The following is a 25,631-nucleotide window of genomic DNA, read 5'->3' as shown; positions in this document are numbered from 1 at the left end:
GTGTCAAACATAAGGCCCGGGGTCCAGAATTGGCCCAGCAAAGGCTCCTATCCAGGCCATTGGACGGCTTTGAAATTTCCAAAGGTCAGCATGAATGTTGTTTTGGAATTTTTCCTACTGTTAAAGGCCTCACTCGCAGCCACTAGCAATGACAGAAAAGTCGTTTTGTTCACGATCAAAATTTGTTTCCTACAATGAGTCAATATTTGACAACTAAAACTGTAATTTTACAAATTTTCTCACAATTTAATCTGAAAGAGTTGGGCCAGGTCTTTTTCTTTGCTCCAGCAGCATTTATGATGTAGAAAAACTGAGCCACTGTTGAAATGTACTTTTTCTCATATTAAGATACTGCAAGATATTAAATGTGTAGTTATTCCTCCTTACTCTGACAGAAAGGAAAGTTTCACTGGTTCATCAAAGTGGTACAGCCCATGAAATAAAAACTGTTTGACAGCGCTGACACAGCAAAAACCTTGGAGGAAGACAGGAAGTGGGTGGGGGGAAAAAAAAAAAAAAAAAAAAAAATCTGGACACAACATTAAAACCACCTGTTTTAATTTCATAATGGACACAAAAATAATCTACAAAAAGACCAACTCAGATAACCAGATAACCACGAAATGTCATTTTTACCCCCCTCATTTAAAATTAAATAAATGTCACCCACTGCTCCAGTCACATGACTTCACAATGACAGGCATGGGTTTACATGTCGGGGAAATAACCTCACACATACACACACAGACCAGCAGCACCCCATCAGGAGGAGCTACACAACAATCTTTGGCGTCGTTCTCGGTGCAGCCGGTCAGCCAGACACAAGTGGAGGAGGGCAGGGAGCCGGTGGGTGGAGGAGAGACTCAGGAAGAACGGTTTCGTTAACGGAGGTATTCAGCTGAGGGGAGGTTTCACTAGCAGCGTTCAGACAGGGCGAAGCTCGTTTTAGTCTCAGGGTGTCAGCCAACTTTTCACCGTTAGCCTGCTGCCAGTTAGCCTGCTGCTAGTTAGCTGGTTAGGACTGGAAGCAATTTGTGTTCAGCAGCACATCAAAACAGTTCAAAAACAGTGGTATTTGTTTGCTATTTGCATCTATTGAGCTTTTACATTTTCACCTATGTACTTTAGTTAAATTAGAGTTGTCAGCCACAGCGCTTATAAAAGCTTTATCATCCATACTGCTGCATTCACATAATGGCAGCAGAGTCATTGCAGACTGATGGATTTAAGCAGGTTTTAGCTAGCAGCTACTGAAAACCTTATTAAAAGGTCATAAATCAGCTGTAGTAGTTTTAGTATTTTAATTTAGATCAAATATAAAACAATCTTGATGCTTAATCTAAATTTTAATGATGTACGCAGCTGTGTGCAATAATATTGTACATTTAGCTTTTTTCTTTATTTTAAAGAGCCTTACTAATGATTTATTTAAGTGTGGAGCATCCAAGAAAGAGTCTTTATATGCACACATACGGTAGTTATTATTATTAATATTTTTTTAAACCTGCATACAAAACTGTTAGTGACCCCACAAACAGTTATTGGGCTTCCTCCAGGGGCGGGGTTGAAACACTGGTAATGATAATTAAAAATACACAACTCACCATTTTTTACTAAACCATAAAACACATTTGTTTATCAAATGTACAGAAATAACAGACTTCTGTTAAAGTAACAGAGTCATTGCCATAACTATACACGCACACCGAGGACAAACCCTGAGATACTGTAAAGGGGAAATGCCATTGTAGTATTTCATAAACTGTTGTCCAGCTTATTTTAATGACACCACCTGACCAATGCTACTCTGCTACATGTGCTGCAGACAGTGCTGCGTGTATTGCAAATAGTGGACAAAACTGTATGATGATAACATTTTAAAATATATAAATATATCTATGAGAGGCCAACACTGGTCTGTGTATTGCTTGGCTGTGTAAAAATAAACTGCGGCTAATTCAGACTGGAGTGTTTGCTCTGGAGGGGGTTGTAGTACAGCAGTATTGTTGCCAGATGTGATATTTAAAAAAAAAAAAAAGTGATATCATGTTAATATAACACACATTTGCTAATATTTTCAAGAATTACCACCAGTAACTGTCTGGTTAACCTTCCAGTAGCATTGCACTTTAATGTTGGTTGCTAACAGTCATAAATCAGAAAAAGAGCAATAATAACTAGCCAGCTACAAGAAAAAAAAAAGTGTATAATGGAGACTTTATGTACCTTTTCATTAGTACATTTATAATTTATATCATAAATCTGACATTAGCAAAAATATAAATAAATGTATTGGAGTAAATGTTGTGCCCTTGTTAAGATTGCATACTGCAGTTCATCCACATGCAGACAGCTTTCATTTTAGCTTCTTGTTAAATCGGCTTTTAAATCAGTTGTCACTGTAAAACAACCCCGTGGTGAACAGGAGCAGCTAAAAGGTTCTTTTGTTAATTCTTCAACTATGTGTACAGGTGATTTAATGAAGGGGGAGTTCAATTAGAATTTCATGTGAAAACGCTGACTGAAGGGAAAACAAAAACAAAACACTCTTTAGACCAGGGGTGTCAAACATAAGGCCCAGGAGCCAGAATTGGCCTGGCAAACACTCTGATCTGGCTCAATGGACACATTTAGAAAATGTGGAGAAGGAAGGAAATCTTGGATTTTTAACAAGTTTTACAGCTTTTCCTACCAATAAAGACCTCACCCACGGCCATTCATAACATCCCAAAGTAATTAAGTGATAATTTTGTTTGTTTGTTTGAGTTGTTTACAATTACAGAAATATTTCTGTAAAATTAAAAAAAAAAAATCTACAGAAAGTTCTGTAAAATTACATTTATTTATTTATTTATTTTTTAAACAGAAAATATTTCTGTAAAATTAAGGAAAAACTACAGATTTTTTTTCTGTTTATAGAAAGAAAAAGAGAAAAAAACCTTACAATTTGAGCCCAAGAGTTGCACCGAGAGATTTCTCTCTGCTATAGCAGCATTTCTTAATCACATAGAAAAACTGAGGCATATTGTTCAAATTGCCCTTCTTTTTCTTATATTAAGATATCTTAGGCATTAAACGTATAGTTAAGCTACTTTGCATTGACAGAGAGGTGAGTTTAAGTGGTCCGGCTCATTTAAGATCAAAGCAGGCTGTGTGTAAAATGAGTTTGACACTCTTGCTTTAGACTTTTTAGAAGTGTCACAGTCACTGGGGCTCTGCTTGCCCCAGGACTGGGTACTCGTTTTGTGTACCATCTTTCACGTTTTCCCCACATTCTTCTGATTGTGCGCATGCATGCTGTCTTTGCGTTTGTGTATTATCGCCCTGCACCTAAAACTCGCTTTGCTTTCTGTCTGAACGCACACATTGGGGAGGAAAACAAATATGGAGTCTCAAGTGACATAAAGAGCATCTACAAACATTCAAACTCCAGAAATGCACTGACAAAGTTGAGTAGAGGTTGAAAGCCAAGCGACGACTTGCACTTTTGCATTGAGCGTTTACAGTCCTGCATAGATCTTTTTCATATATTTTTTTCAATACAAACTAAGGCGTCTTGTTATATTAAGTTGGTTTGAGTCAATAAGCAGATAAAGGAAATCAAAAATCTTAACATTTAAAAAAAAAAAAAAAATTCAAGTAGACTACAATCTTGTTTCTCCCCCTCTCTCACAGGCAATTCCTCTGTCCGCAAGAGGAGGCCAAAACTTTTTCAATTTAAGTCTTTTTTTTTTCCAAGGAAAGGTCCAGTGTGATCGTTAACAGCACCAAAAACACACCGAGCAAGAGAGGGGCGTCACACTTAACGCTTGCTCGTTATTGTGAGAGGGGAATACACGTCTTTACCCAGTCATACAGAATAATCTGGAAAGAAATTAACAGTATATTGTGTTTCTTATGTACATACACACATTTAAAATTAACCACATCACAGTCTCTCTTCCTCTCTCTCACACACACAGACACACACACACAGACACACACACACAGACACACACACACACACCCCTTTGTCCCTGTGTAAATTACAAATAATTTATCAATATTAATTTAAGCTACTACTTAACAGTCATTTGTGGGAGCAGAGGTGACCGACGATAAACTTCTACAGACGATTCCCACGAAAGACAGAAAAACAAAAGTTCATTAGTCAGTCTGTTTCTTCTTTTTTCCTTTTCTGTACTGCAACAACGAGTCCTGTTACTCCACATGAGCTTAAATACAAATTATATTATGTAGTGTACTACTACTCTCATCTGTACCATCACCTCGCTCACACTCATTCCACAGTGATCAAGGTCAGTCATATGTAAACATGTTGACAAAGAGGAGAAAAGAAAAAAGGCAGAACAAAAACAAGTGTCCTCGTCATTCACGCCGTCTTGTTCTCATACCCGGTTTGTTAGAAAATACAGTTAAATTAAATCCTTGCCACTCGTAGCGGAGATAAAGTCTTTTATGTCCTCTTTTTGTTTGTTTGTTTTTTTAAAAGGAGGCGAGGGAGCAACACCCCCTCCCCCCTTCATACCGCATCACGTCAGTCAATCAAGCCGAAGAGTCTGTTGGTGGTTGTGGCCAGGAGGCGAGGATGTGACGTCTGTCTGTCTCCTGTGCTGTTATTGTTCAGTGGGATTTCCTCTTCATGTCTCCACCCTGGCTTTGGTTCGCATCTGCGTGGAGAGGGTACATTTTTAAACAGCTGGACGATGAAACAGATCCAGCAACCTGTGGCACCAGATCACTGAAGGGCACCTAATGCACTGTTTCTCATATTCTGTCATACGTGCACTGTTAAACCGAGGGCAGTGCGTCTACATGCATCCCAAAAGGTTCTAAACACTTAATTTCAGATGGTTTTTCTTGGAGTCGCCCCCTGCTGGTTATTAAAAAGAATGTTGGTTTCAGGCACTTTGTTTCACTTTAGGATCGAGAAAGATGTGAACAGACAATCAGGTGGAAAACAAAGATTTTTGATTTATTTAAACAAAATCCAATGTGGCTGCTGTCAGTGACTGATAAAAGCTATGGAAGTAGTCAGGATAAGTCTGTCTCAGTAAGAGGCAGACACAGCTTTCAACACTCAGAAGGGTTGAAGACTGTTTCTTGGTCTTTACTTTTTAAATGTTTATTTATTTGTCTTTACAAATGGAAATACAGAGATTGGCAGATAGCCAGTAAAAGACGATAATATTAGCCTGCTAATAATAATCAGGTTCTCTGTTACTGGCTAGACACAAGCAGAACATCTGTTACAATGTTTAGTTTGTCCTTTTCCTTACAGAAAGATTATATATTACTAAAATGTCAGAAAGGACCATCCTCCTTAGGGTCAATCTGAGGTCCTTAGAATACTTGCTAGAAAGCCTGAGTTGAACTGGTGCAACAGGCTGCAGCAGAACGATGAAAAACATTGTCTTATGAAACATGAAGGGCCGAGTGTGTGGGTGGTTCTTTGGCTGAAAATGTAAATTACTAAGCATCTTTAATTCTGGCAAACTGAGGTACACAGACGACTGGCAAATTCTGAAATTTTGGGTCAATATGAGGTTTAAAATGAAAATCTGGCTGAAAGGTGACATCTTGACGTTATTTATATAATTGTGTTGTCTTTTGAGTTTACTATAAAACTGATGGCAACTGAACTGAAGTTGCCACAGGAAGTGGCGACAGAGACAAGCTACGCAGGCCTGGTCCCTGCGATTAATTAACAGGAGTTACAGTAAATCCAAAGTGTGGATTTGCTTGGAAATGATACAGGACGACCCAGGAACAACCAACCTTAGTAGGAAAAGACATTTCATTCATCCACCTTAAACTCAGCTTATCATTTAAAACGTGCCAGTAGCTGAATGCTTGGTTTTTCCTGCTTTTACAGAACACCTGTTAAATTATTTGAATCTTTTTTTTTCCCCTAAAAATAAAAAATGACTGCTGCTGACCTGAGTAAACTTTGACCTATCAGTGTTTGACCCTTTTATCACTGCATCCATATGTGAAAGCACCAGATAAAACGCAAATTAAACTTTTGATTAAAAAGGATCAAAAACTTCTAATATGAAAAAGGTTTAATTGTTCATAAGTCAACCAGTAGGTTCCAGTTTTTGTTTTTTTTAAACAGACTTTGCTCAAAAAACGACATATCTTCGTGTTTCTACTATGCTACGATCAAACCAGAGGCATGCTGAACACCAGATACACTACAGCAAACAGAAAGTTGGAGAACTAACAAGTAACAGAGCAGCTGAGCCGACTGCAACAAGTCAGCCTGACACAGACAGATGGAGAGGAAGGATGAAGAGGAGGTGGAGGGATGCAGATTACCTGAAAAAGCAAGCTGCAAGTGAGGAGGTAGGGCAGCCTGTGACCCTGACTGGAGACTCTTATACAGATCTGAGGAGAGATGGAGGGTAGGGTGGACAAATGAGAGGAAAGACAGCAACAACCAGGGAGAACTGGGAAAAGATGACACCGTTAAAATGTGAGACCAGCAATAAAAGATAGTTGAGGATCAAAGCTGTCAGCGAGGCGAACGAGTACAAAGGGCTGAAACGACAGAGACTGGTGCAAAAAAAAAAATAAAAAAAAAAATGGTGAGAACAAAGGAGGGAGACTGGTTTGTAAAAGAGAGGGTCATGGCAGGGGAAGCACTGCTGGTTTACAGAAATACACAGTGAACCAGTAATATTTAAGGAGTCCCATTTAGTCTCTTACAAAGCAAGATTATTGTAGTCAACTAAAACTACATGTGAAAAACATTTTAATTAACCAAAATAAAAATAAGTATTTCAGAATAAAAATAAAATATCCTTAGTTTTAGTTCTTGTTAGTTTGGTAAAGATGTTATTAAAGCTTCATGGACGCGTTTATTGAGATTCTGGATGTCTACAAGACTGAGTCAACTGCATTCAAAGAGTTATGCGTCTTTATTGTTACAGCTGTACTGATTTTTCTAAATCTTGGCTCTGACATCTGCTCTCCATACAGTAATAATTAAACAGACTACAATTGGCACTGAACATTTAAGTCCTAGGTGACTTGCTTCTTCAGTTATTGCACTGAAATTCAAACTCATCTGATATTTTTAGCAGATGCACCTTTGGTAAGTTTTTCAAAATCCTACATCGCTTCGTTCTCAAGTTATTGCATTCACAAACTTGGGAGTCCACCCTCCCAACCACACACCTGGTGGTGTCAGGACAATATCAGATTAGCCTTTTACGACTGAGGGGTAAAAACTAAACTGAAACAAGAAAATCTATAATCAAATCAACAAAAACTACAACAATTCTGCTACAGTTAGTAGTAAGTATTAAAATACTTTTAAAGATGCTACTAGTTAAATTCCTATATCTGTGAAAAGGTTACCAGAGTAACTCATTTTCTTAACAGAAACCGCCAGTATAAATCCTGTACCATCTTATTTTTTGTGTTTTACCGCAACCCCCACTTAATATAACGTAGTTGCAAGTTGTAATAAAAGGCAAAATAACTTCCTAAAGTCTAACGTGTTATTGATATAGGATATCAAAGGCCTTTTATTTTAAAAAGCACAGTAAAGTCTGTCTGTTGGCGATAAAAGATGCAGGTCCCTTAATTAAGAGCCCACTCACCCATTAGGTCGCTCTGTGCTAACGGGTATCCTGAGTTGGAGCTGGGTGCTGTGCCCATTCCAGCCGCCCCGGAAGCTCCAGGAGGGCTGAAATTGAGCAACGACGGAAACTGGAAGGGTAGCGAGACAGGCACCAGACCTCCCAACATCCCGAAGCCCAGGGACAAAGCAGAGGGGTTGCCCAGGAGGGGAGTGCCTGCAGTCGATACCTGCAAAGGAAACACAAAATATATACAAATATATTCAAAATAAAACTCTAAGAGTGACTTCCCGTTGGTGGAAACTAACCTGTGAGAGGTGTGACGTTGTGGAGGATGTGGCCAAAGTTCCTGAAGCCACCCAACCATTTCCAGCCTTTGAGCCGTGGCTGGCCCCACCCACTACCCTCTGCCTCTGCCCGTGACTGGCTGAGACTGAAGGTGATTGGGGGGTTTTGTCCGGATGACTGCAGACTGTCGAGACCACTCCCTTGTTGTTAGAGTTGTTGTTGATGCTACTGTTGCTAGTGGTGGACTGAGGTTTCTGGGCTCCAGTGAAGCTGCAGCCGCCCTGTGTTTGTTTCACCTGCCCGCCACCTGATACACTGAAGGGGGGCCGGAAAGTTTTGGGGTTTTTGGGAGAGAACTGGTGTTGCTGCTGTTGGGTGGAGATTATTTGATGGGAAAGCGGATTTGACGGTGAGGATGATGGCGAGGGGGAGGATGAGGGTGGCGGGGTGGGGGCGGGAGGCCGAGGGGTTAGCTTGATGATGGGAGAAGAGTTGCTGCTGTGCGAGGACTTGGTGAGGGTGGCCTGCATGGGTGTGATGAAGTTGGGCTGGTGGTGGAGGTGTGTGTGGGATTTACCTTGAGCGGAGTGTGCGGTATGGGAGGTTGGCGAGGGTGAGGAGGTGGCCGGTGACGGGGGGCAAAAGGACTGCAAGCCATGGTGGGAGGTAGAGTTGGAGCGGGACTGAGGGGAAGGGGAGGAGGAAGCTGTGACGTTGCTGTTGACAGCGCTGCCATTGCTGCTGGATTTGGTGCTGCTCTTTCCCAGTGCGTGACTTGCTCCCATTGTTCCCAGTATCCCCACCGGGCTAGCAAAGCCTTTCTGATGGGGGGGCAGCAGAGGGGAAGCTGTCGGAGGAGGCCGATGCTTTGGAGGAGAAGGGGAGGGGTGCGGATGCATCTTCCCCATCACTGTGCTTGGCCGGTGATTGGGTGACGCCATGGTAACATGTCTCTGAGTCTGGGTTTGGCCCATGACACCAGATCCTTTGATCGGGCCATAGTGACCGTCTGCAGTCCTGGAGGCTAACGCTAGGCCTGCTGCCTGCACGTGAGCAAGGGAGGAGACAGCCGGGGACGAGGAAGAGGAGGTAGAAGAGGAGGTTGGTAGCGTTGTTGTTGGCAAGTTCACAACAGATGCAGCTGTCAGCGGAGCACTCTCCACTTTAGACAGGGAATGGTGCTGCGTTGTCTGTGCTAACGAGGCAGAAAGCTGAGAGCCTGAGGGGTAGTGAGGGGCGACGGGTGGAGGAGAAGAGGTTGGTATTTGCAGCGGTGGGGGAGACAAAGGGCTGTCTGTGGGACCCTTGGATGCATTGCTGAGGAGGGCCAGAGCGTGGGAGATGGAGTCCAGAGAGGGAACGGTCAGATCTTCATCCAGAGAGTCTGACAAACAGATGGGCTCCGAGGAGGAGAGGGGCTGGCGGTTGGAGGTCAGAACAGATGTGGAGGTGGGCTGAGATGGGGTGGAGGTCATGCCGAGCGATGGTTTGTGGAGCCAAAGGCCCTCCTAAAGAACAGGAGAACACAGTCAGTATCACCCAAGCTCCACAAAGAAACCAGAACTTATTTCTAACCGCTTCTCTTCATAAAGTACAGCTCCAACATTTTACCCACAAAACACTTTTTAAACCCTGAACGAAACTCATAGGTTCCTTCACACAACTCCTCCTTAACATTTGAGCTTTTACTGTGAAAAATGTCAGGAAGCGTTTTTGTTTTGTTTTTTTTAAGCAGTTTAACAGTGGCTTTATGATTCTGTGTCATACCTGTCAGACCCTTCTGAGACCTCGCCCCGTGGCCTGACTGCACCGCCTATAAATGTTACTACACCTGGCTGTATAAATCCTACAAATCACTTGTTTTTTGAGAGATACACAAATATGATACAGCTACAGTTGTATTAATGCACAAAAGAACTTCAGCCAGTGGGCTCAAATTGAACGATTCATAAAACTGCTGTAAAATAAAAATACACACACCCTTTTTTCTTTTTGATATTTTGCAGTAAATAGTCTGAGCTGTCACTCACCTTGGGTTTAGCCTTGGGTCCAGGCACCATTCTCTTTTTCACTCTGTGTGGAAAAATACCAGCAATTATTCACCCTCTTCAGCTGACATTTTACATTGACGCTCAGTCCCAGTAAAATTCCTGCATGCTCAGAGTTACGGGAGAAACAAAGGACACACTTACAGGTTTCCAGTGAGGTGATTGTGAACAACAAGGCTCTCCTTGAACAAGATCCTGAGAAACAGGCAATAAACAACAAAGTCAGCCAAAAATCAGGGTCACTGACATTAAGAACGACATCACCGAGAAAAACGGAAAACACATTAAAGTTGGATACAGTCGGTTCCAAAGGTTCCTAATGTGGATGGATTACTATTGTTGAGGGTTTACACATATCAAATAGACTTAACTGCTCTCATGGCAGCAGCAAATTTATAGTACTTTGACAACATTTAAAACACAGTTTGCATACGTTGTACTTTTCCGCGGATAAGTGCCTCCTGCTTGTAACGAGCTGAACACACAAAAGCAGCACAGACCTGGTCTGCATCCAGCCCTTGGGCCACAGTGGTTTGACCTCATTCTCTAAGAAAGCCTTGAGGTAGTCCTCCACAGACAGAGAGCACTGGTTCTCCATCTCATAGCAGCTCAGCTTCACTCGCACTAAGCTGCACAGCAGGTTCCTGCACAAACACACACACACTCCACTCAATATTAAGGTGAAAAACAGGCTGCAGTCTCCGAGCACAAAATGACAGAAGACACTGATATGCTTCAAAGAGGCAGAGGTATTCATTTATTTTGAATTAAATGAATAAATAAATGTCTTTGTAGTACGATGGAGAAAATTAATGAGCACTTATCAGCAGTTTTATTCAGACACCATTTCTGACCTGTGGGTTTCCTCGTTATTCCTCACCATGCAGGAATAAAACTTTAACTTCGGTTTTAGTGAAATATAAGTAGGAAAAAAAAAAAAAAAAAATGGAGAATGGTGAAAAGTAAAAGCTCTTTCTCCAGGATGTGAAGTGTTAATCCTGCAAGCTCTGAACGGACATAAATTGTTTACAGCCTGTATGAGCTCGGTTTACTAGATTAAACACCAGCGGTGGAGAACAAAGGGGAAGATGAAAACAAAAAGAGACGAAGAGAAAACAAATCACTCCACACAGCAGCACAAAGACGCTGAACGGCATCCGGCCGGCTCTTCCAGCAGGACAGACTCGGATCATTACCTGAGCTTGTCGTCCCAGACAAACTTCTTCCGAGGTCCCACGATTCTCTTCCCAGGTTTCTCCTCATCGTCCTCCTCTGAGCCGTTCTTATCGCCCTCCTCTGACTGCTGTCTGCAATAAAACACAGATATAAAAGTGAACATAAACGGCTTGAATAAACCATTTTTTCCTCAAGAAATTAAAGTCAACAAGATGCTTTTATGCATTTTCCATCCAAGTTTTTATATGCGTTATGCTTTGAACGTCGTACGGTAGCAGTACGATGTATCCACAGGCAGCATTTTTAAGACTTCTTTTACATCAGTGTAAATAAATGGATGTTTCTCCCCTGCTATTATTAATAGTTTTGATATTATAAGTCTCCCTCCATCTCAACTTAACTGACAAACACAGCAAGGGAAAAAAAGCTGCTTTGCACTGACTGGACTTTGAGCACCGTTAACTCTGATCTTCATACGATTTGCATAGAAGACAAATGCTGCCAGTGTGAAAACGGCATCGGGAACTCCGATGACATGGGTGGATGGAAAAAAGATTATCAGGAGAGTTCACATATCACTTCTTTTAAAAGAGCTGTCCTCAAACTGCTTTCAGAGGACTGCTCACCTTCTGGAATCAAAAAGGACTGACTTACTTTGCAACCTTAGCCATGCACTCCATGTTATATTTCGCTATCTGCTCAGGCATCACACTGCACACTGCTAGCTTCAGCTTCAAAAGTGGCGTCCGCAGTCGATCGTCCTGAAAGAAAAAGCAGAAATGGATGTAATGACAAAGGGAATGAGAGGTAGAGAAAAGAAAGAAATTAGGAGGAGGGAAGAAATTAAGGTCGGAGTGAGGGGAGTGGGGAAAGAGAGGCAGCAGAAGTGAATGAAGACTCAGAAATGAAAAAGTTAAGAGACACAAAAAAAGGCGAGAAAGGGGAATAATAAAAAAATATGATGGAGAGTTAAAGAGCGAGACAGAGGGTCGGGGTATGTAGATTTATTTTGTCAACAATCCAACATTAATGGCGCATGACAAAGAAGACCTTTGGAAGCCTGTTTTCAGCTGCAAACCTCTCTGCGCTAGTCTGCCCACGCTGAGATCCCTGCACGTTATTAACGGAAGCACCGAATACAGCTAGGGATTAACCGCTGCGTGAAAAAGGCAAACGTGACAGGGACGAACAAGGGGGGAGTTCTGGCGATGGGTAGGAGCTCAGAAATATCTCGAAAGAGCTCAAAAGAAACAAATAGAGTTAAATTTCAGCATCTCCCTGATGTGTTGGCTGTGAAAGAAAAAGCTAAAAGCTCAGAAAAAGGAGCATGAAGCTGTTAAAGGATCAAAAGATATTCATTTATCACAGAAGAGTAAAAAAAAATTAAAGGTCAAAACCGTGTCATCTTTGACCAATCCAGTCCTTTGCTTTATGTCTCTACACTAAACATCTAACAGTAATTTTTGATCATTGCACTCTTTATGGGTCGTCTGTTTTAGGGGCAATTTTTGACTTTCAGGAAAAGAAAAAACTGGACACCCACCCAAATCACACACTGACCTGCAGGATGTGTTAAAGAAGGCCAGATTTGAGCCATGCTGCGTGGTGAGATTTTCAAAGCCCCTCCTGAATCTTTTAGTGGCCACAGAGCAATAATAAAGGCTGAAGAAGGACACCCCCCTCCTCCTGCACTCAATCACTTTTTAGATCAGAGTGAGGATTCACAGCTTCCTCTCCTCCACAGTAAAGCTTTAACTCACCTGGATGTTCAGGCTGAGCTTCTTCAGGCGTTTGAGGAGCGCCTCTTTGTTGCACGGCACAAACGCCTCCATGTGGGAGTAGATTTCTGAGCGCACCTCGGGAGGCTGCTCTTGGACCTGCAGCTCAATACTGAGAGAAGGGAGAGAGAGTCCAGATTGTCAGAAAAGCGGTAAAAAGAAACAAAAGAGACGAGACAAGAGAAAAGACGGAAGTGCCAGAGGAATGAAAGCAGGGTGATTGAAATGAGAAGCATGTCATTACTGAAGAAAATGAGAGACGGACAGAAAACAAAACACTTAAAGATGGCAGCAGCAGAGGTGACGAGGGAAATCTGCTTCCAAAAAAGAAAAAAAAGAAAGAAAAAGGGAAATGGAGAAGAGTGTGCTGGGATTTGGCTGACGGTGATTTAAAAGCTGTCCTACTCACTCCAGGAGAATGTTATTCATGTCCAGGGTGAAAAATTTCTTCCTGCCCTCCTGATCAAACTGCCGCGAAGCCTGTGGGAGAAAGGTTGAGTCAGCATAGAGCACTGTGCCATACGCTGTAAATACATATACAACACTGCAGTGTGCAAACACTCCTCTACCTCCACACAGCTATACATGACTCTAAATATAACAATAAACCTGTAAGCAATTATGGTTAAAGTGGAATTTGAGCTCAGCTGAAAAGTGTCTGTGTAACTTTAGCACAGACCAAACGACTAAAAGAACAACATGAAGAAGAGTTACACTTCCCAAACAACAGCATGATTTGGTGTCATTTTTGGCCTGTATTCCTTGTGTTTAGAAAGTGTACAATTTACTCGATCAATTAAAAAACCAAAAAAACCTCACTCTTGCTGTGATGTTACTGCAGAAAACCTCTCTTCACTGCCCTGCTTCTTACTTTTCAGTATTAGTTATGACACCAGATTCAGCTGCAGTCTACACTAATAATGCTCATAGTCTGTTACTTCTCTGCAAGCCTGTGTGGCCACCAGCAAAGGAAAAATAAAATATGTGGGTTCAATTCAGTTTTAATTATTAAGCACCAAATCACAACAGCAGTTGCCTCAAGGTACTGCATATTAATAATACAGAGAAGATGACAACAATCAGATGAGCCACAATGAGCGACAGTAGGAAGGAAAAACTCCCTTTTAACAGGAAGAAGCCTCCAGCAGCACTGGGCTCTGCGAGGGGCAACCATTGGTAAGAGCTGACTTCACTATAGCAGCTTTACACTGGGTGGCTTGCTCCTTAAGCAAACTTTCTTCTGATTGGCTGCCCCTCACAAACAGGTCTAAATAGCAGGTAAGTGAAGCTTGTGTGCCATATAAGGGATATCTGCTCTTTCTGACATCAAAAAGAGCCAAGAGCAGAAAAAAATATTGAAAACAGTGTTTGGAGCAGTGTTACAGGGATTACTTGGACATACTGATCTCATTATTTGAATCTTTGGCTATGTTTTTAAGTGCTGTCTGTGGTAACCGTGTGTATAGAAAATTTAAAAGGAAAGCATAATAGGTCCACATTTAAAGAAAATACTCCCCTCATGTTATCTTTGAATCAACAACAAAAACAAATATATTTTACCACTATTTTTATTTTTATTTCTCCCCTCTGGCTCAGTCTGCTCTTCTCCACCTCTGAATCCATCAATCCTCTCCATTGTTTTCCTACCTCTCCTTACATGTTTACCAACATCTATAAAAAGATGGGCGGCTCTCAGATATAAGAGCAACGAGAACATAAGTATATGTTGAAGAGGTAGTGGTGAGAGGTCTGCTGCTGTTTTAGTTACATAAAACCCCCTCAGGGCTCAGCCACATTTCTCCAACGCTTTAGAGACTTTTCTCTCCGGACTAAACAGAAACAATAAACATCCTCTGCCACTTCCTCAACTGAATGGCATTTGTGTTTAACTTCAGTGAAGAGGTTTCACAGGTAATTGCAGTCGCCCACTAACAGCCTACAGCTGACTCACCACCCGCAGGTCCTCGATGCGTTTAATAAGAGGAGCAGGCAGTCCATTGGGAAGCGGAGGCGGCGAAAACAGTCTGCTGGAGGGCCCCGGGCCACGCCCTTGGCCACCTCCTCCTACCGCTTTATGAGTTGGCACACCGACTCCCAGTATGCCATTCTCTCTGGCCGTCGCCATGGCGTGCTGCTGGTCGGTGTCCAACAAGCTGAAGTCCAGGTCGCCCAGGAGGTCCTGTAGCTCCTTCTCGTTGGCTGAGCCCAGCAGTGACATCACAGCGGGGTCCGAGGTGAGGTCTGCCAGTGAGAGGTCGTTGGCGGCTGTGTTGTCCTGCAGGTGGGTGGAGTTAGAAGATAACAGGTGGTTCGTTGTATTGCCAGAGTGGGGCTTGTTAGCCACGCTTCCTGCCAGGCCAGAGTGAGCCATGTTGGGGTTTCTTTTCCTCATCTCTTCCTTCTCGCGGGTGAAGCGGCGGAGCATGGTCGCTAGATACAGAGAGTCCTTTATCAGCTTCTTTCTCTTCTTCTTCTCCGGTCGGTGGAGGCTGAGAGCTGTGACTCTGTTGAGGGAAACGAAAACATGATGACTGCAGTGCTTCTTAAAATTTTCTTTCATTCAGAGCCCAAACAGGTCACGCCTACAATTTTCAGTCAATCATTAAAAATAAAGATGGACCCAAGCTGAATTTATTGAAGTGAAGGTCAGCGACGTTCATCTTTTTTCTTCTTGATGAATCATTGACCAGTTTCACTCCATTTCCCCCTGATTGTCTATGCTCCCTCTGCCGTGACTCTGTGCCCCACATCACTGTTTCAGAGCCACTGGATTACATCCACATTTGTATCCAAGACATAAAGAAGAACTCAAAGAACTATCAAAATCAGAAAACTCAATAAAATATCCATGCTGGTGTCATTTGCAGTGGCAAAGGCAGCTTGCTCAGGTTTCTCAAACCTTGAATACAGCCTCATCTGGCTGATTTACATTCACAAACATATCAGGGACAAAGTTAATCAATATCACTTTAATTCAAAAGTTCAACATTCACAGAAAATACCTACAAGTTCAAAGAGACAGTCAAAAAAAAAAAAAAAACTTTCCAAAGCCCAATTCCTTATTCTCAAATCTTTCTCACCTTTACGCTGCTTTAACAAAAGGTCATGAAAGTTGAACAAAAGTCATTTTAAATTAAACTTAACCATTTTCTTGTAACTAGTTTTCATTAATGTAGCTTTGCAGGAAGATGATGCCCGTGCTCTTAATCCCACCTTCTAAGCTCTGATTAGCCAACTGCCTCTCCAGCTGCTGCAAACAACCATAAAGGGGTTGCAGTAAACCCATCTGAATGCTTAAGCAAATCTGAAATGTGGGCGGCTGTTTTGAGGTCTGAAACCAGGCGAGTCCACTCCATTTTGAAAAATCTTAAACTCACCGGCCCACGTAGGACAAGGCACCAATAACGATCTTTTCACAGACAAACTGAGGCATCGACACGTGCTGACAAAGACAGATATGAGGCAAAAGTGTGGGGATTCAATGGGATTAACCTGCAGTCTGCTCTCAAAGGTCTGACACACATACACTCCCATATATAACATCATCCATTTAGCAATGGCACAATGGCAATAGCTGTGGCTATTTTTAGACGTAGTATTCAGGATGGAGGGGTGTTGGAGTATTCGGCATATACGAGCATAGATAATGGAGCATTTCCTAGAAGGTGGCTTGCTTGTCACAGCAGCTGCGAGCAAGTCTCAATAAGCACCCCTGCCTCGTGATAGACGTACGAGAGCGTCCACAGAAAGGCAGAGGGGTGTAATGTCACACAGCGTGGCGGTTTGTTAGAGGGGTTAAGAGCACACAGATGCCTCGTTGCATATTTGTGGTGGCCCACAAATCACTGGGTGTCTAAAAAGGTCAGGAGAAACAGCCTGTCCATATATACAGGAAGAGACACATCTTCAGAATAAATCACCTGATTAGGAATATTTTCTGAGAGCTGCATGCAAAGCGATGTCCTTCAATTCAAGAGTTTTGGCTTGCTCAGCTTTTCATAAGCCTCACATTGAGCTTAATAATAAAAACCACACAAGCCCCGACACAAACGGACAGGGAGTAATATTACACAGCCACGGTTCTCACCCCTGTTTGGGTACTTTATTCTTCTTCGTGCTCTTCTCCTCCAGAGCGTTTCCTTCTTTCTTCTTCCTCCTCTTGATCACCTGCTCGCTGTTGTCATTCAGCTTCTGAAAAAGCCACAACAACATACGCTCATTAATTCAGATAAACAGCAGACAATGACTGATAACGAATTCGGTGTGAGCAGCGCTCCGTGCGGATCAGTATGCTCTTATTGATGTGTTGAGTGATGCTGTCAACACTGTATCTTGCTAACCCAGATGAAAAACGGGCTCTTGCTGGATGTTAGGACTGCAGCGTCACATGGTCTGATAAGTAGAGTTCAGTTAACGGGGTTTAGCTCAAAGTTTGAGCACCTTGCAGTCGCCCTGGGTCATTAAACTTGGTACAGGCAGATTTGTTTTGTGTTTGGGAAATAAAAAAATAAAAAAATAAAAAAAACATTAAAAGCTACATTCTAACATCATCACACCAACATGCTGACGCGAACCAGGTATGTTCGTTTACCCTTTAAATTTCATGGCAAGAACAACCTGGGAACCAGACAAAGCTGACGTTTCATTTCCTCTGCCCCGCCGCCCGCCCGCCATGTTTTTATGGTGACTGACATCTTGGTGTGCTGTAGTACATTTGCATTTTTCCATCACTCTGAGTTACGTCATGCATTTCGTTGCCGTCCTGATAACATGAGACTCGTGTCTTTGTCCATATTAATTGGTTACGGTACGGATTTTAAATCAGCCAATCAGAATGTGACTTAAGTGCAGACTTTCAGTTTTAATTGAAGGGCGTTTACAACATGTTTAAGTGTTTATTAATTAGAGAATTTTTTTGGTTTATACAAAATCCCCATTATTATTATTATTATTATTATTATTATTATTATTATTATTATTATTATTACTACTATTACTTTATAGCTTTTCACTTTAAGAGATGTGAGTATAAGTAAGAGAGGCCATCATTAAGTGGAAAAAAACAAATAAACCTGTCAGACTGGTTTAAAAAATAAAATAAAAATTTAAGAGCAGCCAATCTACAATACAGTACAAAGGATGAGTGCACTAACCAGCCCAGCAACACCAGAAGTCCTGAAAGGCCACAGAATTATTTCCATGGTCAAGAAAAAGAACTTTGCAACTTCTAACCAAAGTCAAGAAAAACTTTCAAGCTGGTGTTTGAATCATTGCTAAGATCTACAATCAAGAGATGCCTTCATGAACAGAAGATGCAGGAAGACCAATTTTGACTTTGAAAGGAAAATCTCTGCACTGCCTGCACACTTCTGAAAAAGAAGAATTATTAAATACAAAACTGAATGCCAAACGACCCACAAACAGCAGTAAGTGAAGGGGACTGCAGGAAAGGCCTAGCAGAGCATCTCAAGAGACAAAACGGGATTTGGTGATCTCCATGGATGTTAGTTTGTTCAGTTACTTTTGACTTTGAAAAAAAATCAGAAACACTTTAAAAAAGTGTCTGTTGATCCTTAACAGTAAATGCTAAATTTGTGTTAATCCTCTTAAATCAAACTTAAGTCACATCCTGATTGTTTGGTTTAAAATCCATTGTGGTGGTGCACAGAGGCAAAACCCAAAGACTGTCCAGCAGGTTGTGGACCTAACGCTATGTTGCAACTGAGTTTCTTTCTTTGATGCTTCATGTTTTGATTTTATTTGAATTGATTATCTGCACATTGTTCTTTTTTTTTTTTTTGCTATCAGCCTGTCAGTCACCAGTAAAGCACTCTGAACTGCACGAAACACGCTACAGACAAAGTTTACCAGCGGAGTGATCCAGCCAACTTTGAGGCGTAAAGTTAGTCTTTCTCTTTTAGGTTTTAGTATTTATTTAACAGTTTATTGTTGCATCTGGATTTTAATGGTGAGGGTGTATTTATTGTGCTGGCTTTCTTATCTTTAAATTAAGAACTACTGAAGGTCTTAATTTATCACCCTTTGGAGTCGAATTCCATTTAACTGACTCAAACACCGAAATATTGAAATATGCTCAGGTAGTCTCACCTTGTCCTCCTCTCCCTCTGATTCAGAGGCCGCTCTGAACTGCAGCGTGCCAGTGTTGATGTAAAATCCCCCCAGCTTTGTGGTGAGCGAGGCGGGCACCAGCTCGTCATACTGAGGAAAACATTAACAAAGGAAGACAAGCCTCAGTGTGAATTTACACGACTCTGGTAAAGAATAATGCCACTTGCACCGCAGCTGTCTGCAGCTTTAAAAACATTTTGAGTAACTGGTAATGTGTCACCAAGCAGCTGCTGGTCAGTGAAACTGAGGGTGTTAACTGTGAGCCAGAAATAAATAAATCAGTAAAAGAATCCCAATCCCCTCCGGGCCACAGATGAAAACAATTTTCCCATCATGGCACATATCAAAACAAAAAGGGGGAAAGAAATAAGTCAAACAGTGTGCAGCCAATTTGTGAGCAGAGAGGATACCTATTTAAAAACACCAAGACAAATATCATATAATGGCAGGGAATCCATAAAAGAGCATAATTCTAGCTATTACAGCCAGACAGAGAGTGACATCCTCCGAATACTGAGTTATAAACACTGAGACAACAACAACAACGTATTCCTGTTTGGACACAAGGAGCACGGACGTCTTCATGAGTCATGAGGACTGTTTTAGACTGCAGTCTCAGGTTGGTTTAATAAAGGACAACTGTCTATCTTTAGAAGTGCCACTGAACGTACCAGTTTGGAAACATCAAGGCAGGAAATAAATATTTAACCACAGAGGGATAATGTCTACCTCCACACATCGAGACCAAACAGCAGCAGTTCAGGAGCGTAACGAGGACATCAAATAAATCAGCAGATAATAAGGGAGCGAGGAGACTAGCATGCCACATTATTATAGAGACAAACTCAGACACTCCACTACATGAAAGTCTTAGAAAACAGACACACGAGAGGGAAAAAACACCTCGTTAGTCATGAAGAAAGGAATACTCACAGCCTCAGAGTTGTCTATAAAGGGGTCTGTCTCATCGTAGCCAAACCCAATATCGATCAGATCTTGCATTCGATCCTTCCTCTTCTTCTTCCCCACGTTCCCCTAAAACGTTTTTCATAGAATTTAATTTTCATTTACAAGCAGAACACAACAGTTTTCTTCTCTGTAATCCTCACATAACCCAAAACCATAAAACATTAGCACAGTGAGAACTGAGGAAATATTTGTAATACTTTTGTTTTTGGGACGTTTGACGCTCTGATGAGTGCAAACAAACACACTTGGACCCCCACAGAAACAAATCCAGTCTGATGGATAAATCACTTCACCTAATTATTTTAAAAATTAAAAATAACAAAATCAACGGATAATTTGTCTTTTAAGTTACTTAAAGATATATGGCACAAACAGTAATAAGCATGAATATTTCTGTACAGTTTATTGCTTAAATATGAAATATCTGCCACAAAGACCCTGTAGTGCTGAAACCTTAGATAGAAGCAATAATTCACTCGAGGTTTGACAGTTTTTTCATTACAAAACAAGAGTCTGGAAATACCAAGCATCCCATAAAACTTTTGGAAATAAGTGTAGCTTAACTTAAACTTAAAAACCATAAGTTATTAAAACTAACACTAATATGTTTAACTAATAAAAATTAGTGACCATCAGCTTATTGGCACACACATATCTGTGCGTGAGCCGTTGAGCTACAGAGCAAGAAAAACATTATTAAAGTGGACTTATGCACGAAAACTTATTTACACTACTGAAAGAACACTTTGCTATCCATAAGTCATAAATTTAATGTTAATACCTCAAAACTTCAACTCTGCAATTCAAAATGTCATTAATTTCTTCTAAGTTTAGAAAACCCACCTGGACATTTTAGGTAACAACCTGAAATTTTGATTTATACATGTTAAACGTTTATTTCAGTGGCTTGAACAAGCTTTGATTTCCAGAAAACTAATTTTCAGATCCATATTTTTAGCGCTAGAGTGTATAGTAGCTTAGCATGATTCGCAGCTCAAAATAATCTTTGCTTATCCTTCCCACTTCCCTTAACCCAGTGGTTCTCAAACATATTCTGACATTCAGCAGCCAGACAGTTTGTGCTCCACACCACAATTTTTATTAATCAGTAATATTTTTAAAAAATCCAAGATTTTTTGTTAAATTAAAGGTCAATGGAGTAGGATCAGCAAGCTCTTTGGTTTTTCTTAATAAATAAATAAATAATTAATAATCACAATCATTCACTTCATATTTGTCACTTGGTTACCAGCTATACAGCCCATTGTTCAAGAACCACTGCTTTAAGTCGGCTTTCTTCTGATTGGCTGTCATTGACAATCAAAAGGTTTGAACCTCAGGTGGGTGGAGCTTCTGTCCCCACAGAGTTGTGTGGCTAAGGTGACCACAGTAGTTTACAGACACGTGATTTTATGAAACCTGTCCACATTTAATATCAATGTCCATGACTGTACGAGCAGACAGTATAATGAGGCCCTTTAACATTATTTAGAAACCACCACTAATTTAAAGATTTACTTTTCAGCTGTGAAATTTGATCCTCATTGAAAAATCCTACAACAAACATGGAATTTTAAAAAAAATTAATCAAACCACTCACATATTTATTTTCAAACTTCTTAGCCAGGGCTTCAACCTGGAGCCGCTCTCTCTCCTCATCATTGAAGGGGTCATCGGGATTGCGGGCTGAAGTCAAACTTGGAGCATTATTCTTTGCCTGGAAGAAAATTTGAACAACAAAACAGTGAACAGGAATGATCGGACCCCTGGGGCAAAGTCAAACAGTTGCAGTGACTCAGTCCAATCAGAAATGTATCAACATATTATCACAGCAGCCTTAAATAAGTGAACAGCTGCAAGTGAGTGCTGGTACAAATGCTCAAAATATTCCCAACACGGTGCTGGCAGGACTACTGTTTGGCCCCGAGTAAGAAATATTTAATTAACTTTTGGTTTATAAGCAGAAACCAGATGATCCAGATGTGCACAGATTGACAATGTGGCGAGCTTGTCTTTGATCTCACTGCTGACATTTGCCTCACTCCCATGTTACATCCTGGTACTTCCATCAGCAATGCTCTCTCATCTATCTATCAGCCGCTGCCAGAGGGCCAAACTGCATGTGGCATTTCCAAGTGCTGTAATGGCTGTGTGACTGGGCTGTTGCTGGGCAAGCCTGAGTGGAAAGGACACAGGTAGCAAAGCAGCACAAGACCAGCTTCATCCCTCTCTACATGTGGAAGAGAGGCGGGGGAGGAGGTCTCCCAGCCCTCTGATTTAAAAAGCTAGAATCTGTGAGAGCTCAGCAGAAGTTGGACGTGTTGGATTAAAAAAAGAAGATGAAGAAATGCTGCTCTCTTTTGTGCTGGTCAGTTTCAACCACGCTATGCCATCGAAACACAAGGTGCACCCCCCTCTCCAGCTAACTTAGCAAACAAGTCCACACAAACACTTCCAAGAGCGATAAATTAACTCCGGCTCCACTCTCTCTCCCCCGGCCTCGTAATGCTGCTTAAACTCGGAGATCCTACCTGGAGGTTCTGGATGAGTTCCCCGTAATTAAACTCGGCGGACGAGCGGTCGTCAGGCTCGGACAGGGGCAGGTTTAGCCTCACGGTCGCCCTCTTTTCGGCTGCAGCCTTGTCCCTGTCGCCGGTTTTAACGAGGCGACCGTTGCTGGCGGCACCTCCTGCCCCGGTCGCTGCCTCGACCTCCCCGGCTCTGTCGAAGTTGAAGTCGGCCTCATCCTCCAGCCGCCGTTTCCTGGACTCCGCGGCGGCTCCAGCTGTGAAGGCCGAGAGGGTGACAAACTGCACTTTTCTCGGTTCGGCCATTTGGATGAGCTGCCTGCCTGAACCTCGCTCCGGACAGACAGCGACAGCGAGGAGAAGAGCTACTTCGCGAAACTACTCCAAATTGGTGGATTGAAGGCGGTTTCGCGGAGCTCCGACGGCTGCTCGGTGCCTACGCGGACGTTACAGCCTCCTCCGCGGCATACGGATTAAACTCCAGGGGATGCGACGCTCGGGGAAAAGTTGTTTTTTCGGCAGCTACTCGCATCCTCGATTTGCTATGGGACTGAGACATTCACAGGAGCCATCTTGGGTTTCGGGAGTAAATAAAAATCAGAAGAGAGAGGGGTCGCTGCGCCTGCGCGTACGCACTAAACGGAAGCACAGTGCCACAGGGGGGTCATCGTGTCCAATCAGCGCGTGGCCCGATCCTAAACCCGCCTCTGTCACAACAGGCTATAATCACAACACCATCAGTACAATAATGACCTTTATAAAGTGTGTGAGTGAAGGACAGGCTGTGTGGGGACTCTGACCGCGTGCCGTGTGCTGTGTGCCGTGTTTGAATCCACAGCTCTCACCTGGACCTTTTCATTTAGTCTATTCAGGGGAAAAAAACGCTGAATCGTGCATTCTTGCACGCGCTCACTCTCAAACATCAAATCGTAAAAGGGAAGAAGGCGAGCCAGATGATTGGCTGCTTCAGATAACCATCCTAAACCAGCTGATTTATCCACCTGTTGATGCACACTGTAAGCAGAATCCCAATAAAACGCGTGTTCACATATACTCTAAGAAAAGTATTTTCCCCCTTCCTGTCAAAGATAAGAGTAAATCTAAAATGCAGTTTTTAAATTATGATTTAATTTATCAAGGGGCCCTGTGTGGAAAAAGTAACTCCCCCCTAGTCAAAGGCCACTCCAAAACTAAAACTAAAATAATGTGGGCCATGATTCCTCCACAATGATGAGAAGCATTTATTGCCAGAAACACTAGACTGCAGTTCTTGCTGCCAAGGGTGGCACGAACAGGTATTAGGTTTAGGGCAGGGATACTTTGTCACACATGCCAGGTAGGTTTAGCTTTTAAAATATGTTTGATGAGCTGAAACACGTAAGTGTGACAAATATGGGGGGAAAGTAGATAAAGTAGATAAACTGTTTCAGGCCTAAAGAATCCAGGTGAAAAGAAAAAGTTCAATCATATACATATTTATTTTGTAGGTTTGGCTTCAGCCAAATTCCTCATAAGGAGTCACTGTGAGATGAAGTCAGAGTTTGAAAAATATTCTTTGCCTAAATAATAAAACTGTAAATAAATGAACACCTTTTAAATCAAGGCTTTGTGTCTTCAACCTCTTAACCCTGTAATCCTGTATGCTTTTCCTGCATGTTTTAATCTTTTCGTTAATTTTTAGCATGACTATAATATTTATAGTTTTATATTTCTCTGCCTGTGAAGCACACTGAATTGTCTTTTGTCCTATACAAATATATTCGACTTGAATTGTCTTTCACATCAACACAATCAGCCTCTGCAGGTTAAAGGTGTGGTATGGCTTATGCAAATGGAAAACTTTTTATTTGAATGCAATCTTTCAAAGTCTCACTAAGTAAATGCAGTAAAGAGTAAAGTTTTTGTTCTTATACAGCAGTGTTTGTACTCTTCTGTAATCTCTGATAGCTGTTAATTCAGCTGCTTTTCTGTCTGCTAGTCATCTCTGGCTTTCCACAGGGATGCCCCCGTAGATGTGCACATTAGTTTGTGATCAACACCTCTCACATCTATCTTAATAAGTTTTTTGACTTGACTTGACATGTGGTCACATTTGTAAACTACAGCCAATCAAAATCTATGACAAAGTCTACCTACGACAGGGGGGTTAGGGATAAAAATGCACACGGTTACTGCATGGAAACCACGTCTCAATTAGCCTGCTGCAAACCCCCCGGGTAAAAGTTTGTTCCCAGGTCCCTGTCAGCCCCTCCCCACTTTTCTCACTCTGTATTGGAGGGGGTTGGGTGGTGGTCCTGATAGATTGCTTTGTAAAATTTGCAACTGAAATGGCACCTCGCTGGTTTTCACAGAGACCAGTTCAATGGTCACTGGTTTCATTTTGTGCTCTGTTTAGAGGGAGTAGCCCTGATTTTGTCATTCTGGTCGAGATGGATCTGAAAATCATCACAGGCACAGAATAAAAGAAGAGTATGTTTAACCAACTGAAAGTAGCTTAGCAGCCCGACAACAGGCGAGGACTCGAACCTTAAAAGTTAAAAACTTTTTGATGCGTCTTATCAAGAACTTTCTTTTTTTTTGTGCATTTCCTGATTTCAAAGGCCTTAGTGAGCAATCAGCAAAAGCCCCAAATCCCATATTGTGAAAGTAAAGTGGTAGAGATTAGGGTTAGGATCTGTGTTATTATCATTGAAGAAGACTCTGCAGAGGCAGGTTAAGGTTTAACTACTGACATTTCCACACGCTTACTGCATGTCAAAGATTTGATGTCACTCAGAAAACTGATTTTCCTTTTAAATAAAACCAGAAAAACAAAACCGTGCTGCAAATGACTGATGAACAGAATAATTAATGATTTTAATAAAAATGTCTATTCTGGTCCAATACTGTAATCTATTACACGTTTATCATGTTAACAGAAGATGTTAATGAGGAAACTGGCCAAAAAATGGGCACCACTCTTTTTCCTATTTTAACAGGAAAAATGAGTGAAGGAGGTGATGTCAGACAGACTGGTGTGAGTCACAGAGACCTATCAGGCCCTTACTGCAGCTTCATTAATAGCACATGAAAAGCACGTATTTTACCCATTTCAATATTTTCCTTTTAAAGACAGGTCTCAGACGA

General features: G+C 41.8%; 1 protein-coding gene across 1 annotated transcript; it reads right to left on the bottom strand.

The window, feature by feature from the left end:
* Positions 1-554: 554 nt before the first annotated feature.
* ubn2a (ubinuclein 2a) lies at positions 555-23,077 on the bottom strand. The gene is made up of 17 exons (XM_085354968.1): positions 22,509-23,077; positions 21,578-21,694; positions 19,942-20,043; positions 18,988-19,098; positions 16,967-17,070; positions 14,831-15,383; positions 13,289-13,359; positions 12,862-12,991; positions 11,756-11,862; positions 11,122-11,232; positions 10,426-10,569; positions 10,070-10,120; positions 9,908-9,950; positions 7,898-9,385; positions 7,611-7,818; positions 6,322-6,390; positions 555-4,670 (listed from the first exon to the last, which is right to left on the bottom strand). The coding sequence occupies exons 1-17, from the start codon at positions 22,809-22,811 to the stop codon at positions 4,624-4,626; spliced, it is 3,759 nt and encodes a 1,252-aa protein (XP_085211094.1). The 5' UTR covers positions 22,812-23,077; the 3' UTR covers positions 555-4,623.
* Positions 23,078-25,631: the final 2,554 nt, after the last annotated feature.

This window comes from Diplotaxodon limnothrissa, linkage group LG6 (genome assembly GCF_057381915.1).
Source record: "Diplotaxodon limnothrissa isolate DT_005_m linkage group LG6, D_limnothrissa_male_GT1.1, whole genome shotgun sequence".
Taxonomy (NCBI): Eukaryota; Metazoa; Chordata; class Actinopteri; order Cichliformes; family Cichlidae; genus Diplotaxodon; species Diplotaxodon limnothrissa.
This window is presented reverse-complemented; position numbering and strand designations above follow the sequence as displayed.

What these genes read in the sequence shown, in the direction of transcription:
- ubn2a (XM_085354968.1), bottom strand. Translation starts at nt 22,811, where the DNA reads ATGGCCGAACCGAGAAAAGTGCAGTTTGTCACCCTCTCGGCCTTCACA. An exon ending in AACTCATCCAGAACCTCCAG is followed by an intron (nt 21,695 to 22,508) that starts GTAGGATCTCCG and finishes ATTTTCTTCCAG; the next exon opens with GCAAAGAATAATGCTCCAAG. An exon ending in AATCACCTCACTGGAAACCT is followed by an intron (nt 9,951 to 10,069) that starts GTAAGTGTGTCC and finishes TTTTCCACACAG; the next exon opens with AGTGAAAAAGAGAATGGTGC.